This window comes from Electrophorus electricus, chromosome 12, assembly GCF_013358815.1.
Source record: "Electrophorus electricus isolate fEleEle1 chromosome 12, fEleEle1.pri, whole genome shotgun sequence".
Classification (NCBI taxonomy): Eukaryota; Metazoa; Chordata; class Actinopteri; order Gymnotiformes; family Gymnotidae; genus Electrophorus; species Electrophorus electricus.
The window spans coordinates 15333902-15343573 of NC_049546.1; the positions used below are offsets into that span (position 1 = coordinate 15333902).

The 9672-nt window shown below is 38.6% G+C and overlaps 1 protein-coding gene across 1 annotated transcript; it reads right to left on the reverse strand.

Moving 5' to 3' along the window:
- Positions 1-1671: 1671 nt before the first annotated feature.
- bscl2l (BSCL2 lipid droplet biogenesis associated, seipin, like) lies at positions 1672-5027 on the reverse strand. Its single transcript, XM_027017585.2, is given in 10 exon segments — positions 1672-2074; positions 2196-2283; positions 2437-2563; positions 2670-2767; positions 3500-3634; positions 3773-3916; positions 4074-4158; positions 4784-4815; positions 4817-4867; positions 4870-5027. Coding segments are annotated over 10 exon segments (1020 nt in total). The 5' UTR covers positions 4981-5027; the 3' UTR covers positions 1672-1925.
- Positions 5028-9672: the final 4645 nt, after the last annotated feature.

The window sequence follows — 9672 nt, forward strand, 5'->3', positions numbered from 1 at the left end:
GCTCATATTTCTCACTGAAAAAATGCCAGTCCTTTCATGAAGCTAGGCCATCAAACTCAGTGCTCAGAAAAATCCACAATTCCAAGAATCCAATAAACTGTGACCTTGGATGAGAGCCTTGTGAAACATACATGAAAAAATGTATCATTGTTACATTATAAAACACACTCAAAAATTGCATAACTAAAAAAACTAATGATTCACTAAAAAACTCAAACATTTCTGGATTTAGCTACGGTTTGGAATATAAATTCCAAATAATTGAAAGTATTCCCGTGCATTGATAACTCACTGTTATATAGCCACATCACATTTCGGTGCTAATGGTCTTAGGATGACACGCTGGCTCCAAAAGGCACACAGAATTCCAACAAAGTAAGCGCTTAAGCTCGCTGCAAAGACTTGCGATAGGTTGGTAGCTCTGCATTTGCATATCATGACGTCATAAAGTTTCCACGACTCCGTGTCAGTATCTGTCAGTACACTTACCGTTACATTTATAGTTTAGACATGCAAAACTTGTTGCCTTGTGTTGCCCCGAGATAACAACAGTCTGAGAATTAACAAATAATACAATTTGGCTTTCCTTTTCTGAAAGCGAGAGAGAGAGAGAGAGAGCGAGAGAGAGAGAGAGAGAGAGAGAGAGAGCGAGAGAGAGACTCCGGCAGCGGTGTGTTAGTCTAATTCATGCATTACACTGCATTTTACAGTCCAAGGACAAACATCAGAGTTCAGAAAAGAGCTAAATCAGAATGCAAAATGTAAAAACCGTTTCCTGTGAACTAAAAACCTACTTCGTATGAAAGTACTTTACATCAACGTATGAAGCTGTTTTCTGGCGTAACTTTTACAAAGCGTATTCCGATGGGCCAATAAATACAATTCACGGAAACCTAAAAACATATTAAAGTCATAAGCACGTCTTAGTTGTCTGATTCTATGCACCCCCGTATACGCATTAGTATGAGAACTATACGGTCGCTTATTAGGCAGATTGTCGCTATGGAAAATGGTCGCTTAGTAAGCAGCTGTTTTCCTTTGCGTACCACTTTCCAAAACGTTACAACTGATTTCAGATGCAAACATCGGATTTGACGTCAGTCTACTTAGTGGATGTCCAAGCGGAAACTTCGCGATATGAGTAGGCAAATCAAGGGGTGGACACCATCAGCACATAGACTATATAGCAGTCGATGACGCCTCGTAATAACCTTCCTGATCTCACAAATTTCATTGACATCAGGAGTTTCAGGATAATGCTGCTGAATCGGACGAAATATGCCTACAGTGATCAAAAACAAACGAATGGATGAAATTTGATGAAGAGCTGTGACAAGGACCTGGATTTTTTTTTAATTATTATTAATGGATTTTTATTATTAATTTGAGTTGCCAATCATACTTCCAACTCCTCCATATTATAAAAGCACCGAGTGTACCTCTAATGTAGACAAAGTAAGCTACTTTATTGGTTATTCAAAATGCAAACTGTCACATATCTGAGTAACTAAGTGTGAAAATAATGACAATGTAAATAAATTAAGTCTTAAATTAAGGCTTTGCTTTATGCAAACAAACCACAATTAGTAAAACATTATTGAATTTCTTAATTTGGATTTCTGGGGAATTAGTTAACAAATACACATATATCTTAGCTAATAACCAAATGCATTCATTTTAGCATAAAAAGCATAGATTCAAGCTATGAAACTGAGAATATTTCCTCACTGTTGCATTTACTTTTCATAAACTTTACCCCAATTTCTAAACCTCCCCATTTGTCCTATGAGCTTAAGAAAGTTCCACTCTGATAGCAGGTCTTTTCTTGGTATGAGGAAGGCAGAAATTAATCTGAAGATACCTTAGACAGAAATCTATACTTCAAATAAATATCCCTGTCATCAGCCCCAGATACAGACAGACCCTCAGCAAAGCCTATGGGATGATTCATGTTCCATGTTCATGTCTTCCTCCATCTGTGTGTGAAGAATGGATTCTTCCATGTGGCCTGAACTGGAATTCATGATGTCACCGGATCCTATTACAGAGGCATCCTGCAGATATGTCTTTGTGGCTGAAGAAATAAGTGCATATTGTTGTTTTTTTTTTGTACTTCTGTACTTACCACACAAATGCCACCTGTAACTTCTGGCAAAAAAAAAAAAAGCTTTTAACTAGTGACGTGCAGTATTAACCTGCACTGTGGTCCTCAGTTTGTGTGGTTCTCTCATACTGATGTTTGGCTCTTGCACTCTTCAGCCTTATTTTATTCCAATTTACAACCTGAAATCAACAGAAAGAAACAAAATCACATAGCATTCAACCACACAGACACACAGACACATACACACACACACACACACACACACACACACACACACACACACACACATTCATAAACTAGGGTAATTTTGGCTAGAAATTAGAAGGGTATACTTGTGGATTTGGGTGGCAGTCCAGGGTGATGTTCGGATAGCTGATGAGGATGAGCATGCAGAGGAAGATGAAGTTACTTATTACACCCACAACAGCTGAAGTCAGGGGGAAGTGATAGAGGATGTACCTGTTGATGTCAGGAATAAGTTAGCTTTCACTTAAAGACAACTCTCTCTATCTGACTGTCCTTTTGTCACGCTCTGTGTTTTTCTCTCTGTTGAGCACACACACACCCGATGCCTGTGAAGCGAGCATGAATGTAGAGATCGGCTTTGTAGATTTGAACCTGTTGAGAGTAGATTTCTATAATGGCTCCAATAGTGGGTTTATACTGCAGACAGACAGACAGACAGACAGACAGACAGACAGACAGATAGATAGATAGATAGATAGATAGATAGATAGATAGATAGATAGATAGATAGATAGATAGATAGATAGATAGATAGAGAACAATGGAAAAAGTAAGTGATTTTCATGTACAATTATTTCAATTTCTACACATTATATATTTGCTATTTTTATGTACTTTCTGCACTGTGTATATGTGTGCATGTATCTTGCTCCTTCAGTCAAAGGTAAATATTATTTTATCTTCCTGTGTTCTGCACATTGCATACGGCTGTAATATCAATAGTTTCTGAATTGGAATGCTTTTTGTAGTGATACTTTTAAAGATTTTTTTTTTGCATAAATTGATGTGCACAGCACTGAACATTTTAGTGTTTTCACTGAACTCAATCTACAGTGAAAACATCGTACTGTGCAGTGTTATGGCCCTCCAACACTGGCCAACCCTGTTTAGAGCACTGCAGCAAGTCATGTAATGCAAAAGGTATTGCAAGAGTGAGAATGTGTTATGTTTGTAATAAGAATGAGATGGGGCCATAACATAAACCTAACATACAAGTCTGCTAAGAGAACCTTTGCCTTTCCTTTAATATAGCCTAAACCTATGTTACAACACAGTATTCATACTCCATGGTCTTATAATAAGGCGATAATATATGGCCTGTTGCATGGCCATAACCACCTTTCTGTTCTGAGCACAGGCTGTACTTACTGAGTTGTTGATATATGAGGAATAGAGCTCCACCAGGACACGCTGCTTCTGCTCAGTAGCACCCATCAACAGCAAAGGAAAAAGTGTAAGGGTCCCCAGAGACTGTAGCAGGCTGGAGCGATAGTGAATCATAGTCTAAAGGCAGTACACACACAGGGCCGTGACTGAGAGAGGATGTTCTGGATGAGTGATGCACAGTGTGTGATACTGGGATAGTTAAGCTTGGTTGCATTTATTTTTTGTGCATGTGTGTGTCCATTTGGTGACATTTACAGAGCGGGCAGAAGAATCGATAATCTGGCTATTATAGGAGTAGCAGGACATCTTCACCAGGAACATTCCTAGCTGCTCATTGGCTGGAGACTCTGGCATTTCTAGCTCCAGTGTGATCTGGTAGGGCTGGCCATAGGTCATCACCTGATGTGGGTGGGAAAAGATATGAAAAAATATTATATTTTGAACAAACAGTAATACATAAACTATAGCAAAATGTCCGGTATGCATACTGCTATAATCAAACAAACAAACAAACAAAAAAAGCTGAATAAATTGTTGAATAAGAATATGAGGAAACCTGTTTCTTATTGCTGTTCCCGAGGAGTGAGAAGTTTGCCATGGGAAGGGAGCAGAGCGAGTGCTGGGCATGCGGACAGTCTGTTCTGCTGGACAATCAAACACTGGTTAAGGAGGTAGCAGAAATAAATACAGCCCTGTGATGCCGCAACCCCCCTGCCCCGTCCCCTGTCCACGCGGGTCAGCAGTCGCCCCCCCCCCCCGTCTACACCATCAGCGGGCCGCGACCCTTCCTACTATTATTTCAGTGTCTGCTACAATGTAGAAACTATATTTCTTTTAGATATTACATATCAACTTGAGCCATGGAACTGATGAATAGAATTTTAAGGAATGACGAGTCCTTCAGATGACAACATATTTTATCAGCTCTTTTCCCTTTTTGTTTTAATGGTGTAATTTTAGTTTCTTTTGATGTTGTACAACCTTTTACATTATAATACTAAAAATATACTTCATGTAAACTTACAATACTTCATTCATATAGGCATTTAAAATAATACGTACTATAATTCTTTATATTACTGTATACTTTATACATTACTGTAGAATGTATATCTCTCCATACCAAAATCAGTGGAGATAAAACCAGTTATTTTCTTTTAATTTGGCACTTCTAACTATAATATCAAGTTACAGAACTGAGGTCTTCTCTTGTGTCTACCACACTACAGCTCAATTAAGACTCACCTGAAACAAATAAGCTCTCACCTGTAATAGAAGTGCACAGGAGTAATGAAGTTTTGCAGTTGGTATGAAAGAGTAGTAGAAACTGCCATAGAGAAAAGAGGGCCACCCAGAAAAAGAAGCACAATCATGCACAAGAGAAAGGCAGTCTGAAGGAACCTCCGCCTGAGCCTCAGAAACAGCACAGCTGTTACTTCTTGGATGTGGAGGAAGAAGTCCATGATCTCGGCATTGAGCTCCTGTAATGTTGGGCCCCCTCTGTATCAACGTTCTCTCCATCCTTGAGCTCATTCCCAAAAGCAGGCTAACTAGCACGACACGGCCCCTGTGTAGAGTGTCCTTTTGCAATCTCCTCGTTTTTGAACTGCTGTTTTCTTCATGACTCACTTGACCTTCTTAAACTTTCTACTTTTCTTTCCAGTATTTATAGACCATTGTGCTACCAGCACACAAACCTCTGACAGTTCTTTTTTCTGAACTAAATCAGAAACTGCACATTCACAATGCCTCTTTTTTTTAATGTGGATTCCTCTCTGATAGAGGCTACTCTGTGGACAGCCCATCACCACTCTTCAGCTCATTATTAATTCATATTATTTGTCCTAGAAAGTTTCAAATAGTGGAATTTGTATGGGTGGCCTCTACTGTTGACGTTCATGTTGCTGTTGAACGTTCTATTCAGGGAAAAAGGCCAAGGGGTTGGAAAGCACTGAGACATTTTATCCAGAGTGGAATAGTTCCTGCGTTCATGATCAGCATGTGAGGCAACTGCACAAGGAGTCCCTGTGATGAAATCAACTGCTGCGAAAGGTCTGAGACCAATGCTTGTTAGATGTGTGGAGTAATCAAATGACGAGACGACAAATACGTATCTCCCCTTTTTATATGTAGTACATCTTATGCGTGATGAAGCAAAAATTATATTTTTAAAGTAATATTTTTCATTAAGAAAGAAACTGAAAAGACGGCATTTTTTTTTTCCACAAATAGGTTTCAAATAAGATTCACTTGCTGTTAAGCGCACAAAATTTACTACTGACAACAAGCACACAAACGTTGGTCAAATGATTGTCAAAGCCAGCCCAAATTAGATGTTATAGAACAAAGTGGGCTAATTTTATGGGCTAAATCAGACCTCGCTGTTTCACTGCAGTTGTAGTGAGTCTATGGATAGTTATACATTCTATGGATAGTACTAGGTATATAATTTATATACGGCATACAATTTTATACGGCATGTGTTTGATTATCCGTGCGAATCTCTTAAAGGTTATACGTAGCGAGACATCACTTTACTCTGTCGCGTCGCGTTCTGTTGGTAAAAGCGTCAGTATTCGCTCGCTAGATGGCGCTAAAATGCTTATTATTTGTTATCAGTCATTGCGGTCCTCCGATTATTCTCGTTGTCGCAGGGCCCGTCATCCACATGAAATGAATTATTGTTTTACCTGCACAAAGATCTCAAGGTGGGTAAACAGAATTTTATCTTATACCAGTGAGTGGTTTTTCAAGGCACATTTATTACTGGGATTCTTGCAACTACCCCTCTCACTTTTTAAACTTTCATGAGCCGTCCTTGAACAGGTGCAATCAAGTCTGACCCGATTTCATCGTTGCCAGTGTACGCAAGGATGACACTTTGAGGACAACCGCAGAAGACTCTCCTAGATCTGTGTGCTCTACTAGATGTGCCTTGACACTCAGGTAAACTAATCTGTAAGCCACTGATATGTGTAACTTTACAGACGTTACCACTTTAAGAACACGATTTCTCAGGACCTCAGTTCCCAAAATTGTGCTCGGTGCAGCATGTGTGAAGCAGCAGGGAGGGGATGGTGATCTGACAATTCTGAGAGCCAGTACTCAGTTTTTCCTTCCAGAACTATGAGTCAGTTTCAAGACAGGCTCCAAATGCTGGTGTGAAAATGTCATGTGCATACTGTGTACCTCTAATCTGTGTAAGAGCAAAAGCATGTGTAAGGAATACATTAAAATAAGAGATTCAAAGAGGTAGATAGAGATAGGGAGGAAAAGACAGACAGAAAATTATGAATGTAGTCTATCAAGACCTAGTATTGTCTTCCAGCTTGACTTTCCATATATTCACACTTTACTGAGCAACCACAGACTGTCCCCTCCCCCCGAAAATAAACTGAATCACTGAATCAACTGAAGCACATCTTCAATGGCCAATGATCATAGGTAAACGGTGCAGTGGTGCGGGCAAGTTTAACATTTTCTTGTCCATCAACATCTGCGAGGAAAAGCTGCAAAGATGAGCAGCAGTGTTCACACTTGCTGCATATCGCAAATGCCAGGCACCAGCAAAATGTCATGCACTGCAAACACGCCACTCAAAGGGCAGGAGATGAGCATCATGCTCCTGAAAGAAAATACATTTTAATGCGACTTCACAGACCATATGTCCACCCCCACCCCCACCCCCCCCGCATAGAAGAAGCGGGCTGTAGTAGACACTGCTATGACCACAGGGGAGATGATTGTTGTGGCGACAGGTGAGATGAAAGTCATTAGCCACAGGCAGCCTTGCTGAGAATGACAGGGAGGCTTTGATTGGCAGCTACCTGCATTACTGCAGGGAATCTAGCAGATGGATAACGGTGTGCCTTCATCCGCCACCAGAGGGCAGTCTCATATTTATGTGAAGAGTTTCCATGTTTTCCAGCTTTACATTTAATCATTATACATCATTGTGACATTCTGTATGAAACTCAACACAGATACCAATGTGAGTCATTTTAACATCAGGAGTACATCTCCTGAAGATGTAAGAGCATAATCTATTAGGGCCTATTCCAGCTCCAGCTCTTTTTAGCAGCACAAGTATTATGCATACATAATAGGTAGAACATAATATTCTCCAGGTGTTTTCTTGCTATCCTTTTTAATAAAATAACCTACAACCCCATTCATCAATCCTTACCCTCCCAACAGTTCTGAGAGAGAGGGGAAGGCCTCTGATAACTTTATACTGAATATATCTGACCAAAAGTTTGAGAGTCTGGTGCTTACCAAGAACATGTGAGTTAGGTCAATAATAGTAGAATACTAACAATCACAAGGATTGCTAATGTCATAATATAGCATATTCTATAGCATTAATTAGCTATTATGCTTTCTTAGCTAATTTAGTTTTATTTTAATGGATATAGTGAATGACTTTGAACAGAATTAGGCTCAAGAGTACATTCCATTAATTGTCTTTCTCCCATTTAGACTGTATCCTATCCATTGCCGCATTTTTAAGGACATGACAATATCATTAATACCTGAAATCAAGCATGTGGGTTGTACAACAGTTACCAAAATAATGTCTAGTCCACTGGAATCTTAGTGAAAGTTTAGTGTGAACAAAGATGTGTAGAAGTCAAGTTTAAATTTAGTTGAAATATATTTAGAACAGTCCATGACCCTGAATTGGATTAAGTGGCTTGGAAAATGAATAAATAAAACAGGCAAAAGTAATTGAATTTACTATGACAATTCATAATACAATTCTATAAAAGTTTAGTCTAATTTAGCTTGAAGAAACAGGTGGTTGTTACATATAGGGCCTTGTAATGAAAGGTCTAGAAATTTGAAATACCTTTGTAAGTGCACCCAGATCTTTAACGCGAACCATTTTAAATGGTCAGTTTGACTGTAATTAGGGCAAAAATTTCAAAGAGAGGAGCTATATTCTATTTTGCACCATTTGAACATTCGATTTTGTACAATATCAAAATTCTATTTTGCATTGTGAGCTTTATGCCTTTGAAGATCCTCTTTATCTAAGAAGATCTTCAAATATACCTTTTTACATTTAAGGATTCCTGTCATCTCCTGTCATGAAAATGATGATATAATTTTGTTTACTGAGCTGGAAAAAAAGAACTTGACAAAAATGTTGGAAGGCAGTGGAACAGATACAGCAACCTGCAAAGCACTTTTTTTTTTGCAGTTAGTTCCACCTGCAAGTGAAACGTATAGAATGCTCTGAATTTCTGAAGATCAAGTTTAAGTTTAAAGTTGTTTTTTTTTAATAAAGACTGGATAAGTTATGCACAGTATTGTTTGACTAATATTTGAAACCTGGTCTGCTCATACAGAAAGGTGGATTTGAATCTGATATACATAGAGCTGATTCTGAATCTAATATAGACCTGGGCAATTAACAGGAAAGCAAAACTCTTGTAAAACCTGTAAATCCTCCAAATTTTACAATATTTCCACTATATTTTGGGCATAAGAAACAGGATGTAAAAATAGATATAGTAATAATCATCACCATATACACTTACTTTATGCTCCATATCCCATCTGCAAATTCCATGAATGAATTGTGAGATTTCAGCACAATAGATAAGGGCTCTATAGCTAAAGCATGAACCTGACAATGACTCATGACCATGTTCATGACTCTCTCTTTATTTTAGTGAAACCATGTACGTTTGTGTCTTTATAATATCCCCTGTGCTTAATACGATATCTGTGTCTTTATGCTATCCACTGTGCTTAAGTGCAGTCAGAATGAATACACGTATATCACTCTTCCTGATGTTCTTCCACATTTTTTCTTACAAAGGTCTCATTTGCTAGGCATGGTATCACTCAGCTGATCATATATGAAACTTTAAATGAGCAAATGTCATTTTGAATATTATGGAGCCCAACAGTGTTAGAAAAGTAATAATAAAGGGCTCTATCAGGGGACAGGAACCATGTGATTCATTGTAGTCTAAATGATATGAAAATTTAAGGAAAATATTACAGTACAAAATTAATTTTCAGTAACCTTGAGAGAATTGTACTTCTCTTTGGCGCTGCAGCTCAGGGTCTTGGTGTGGAAGCCAACTTGCCAGATACTGTAAAGTGGAAGGGAGAACCTACTCTATGAGGCTGGATCAAGGATG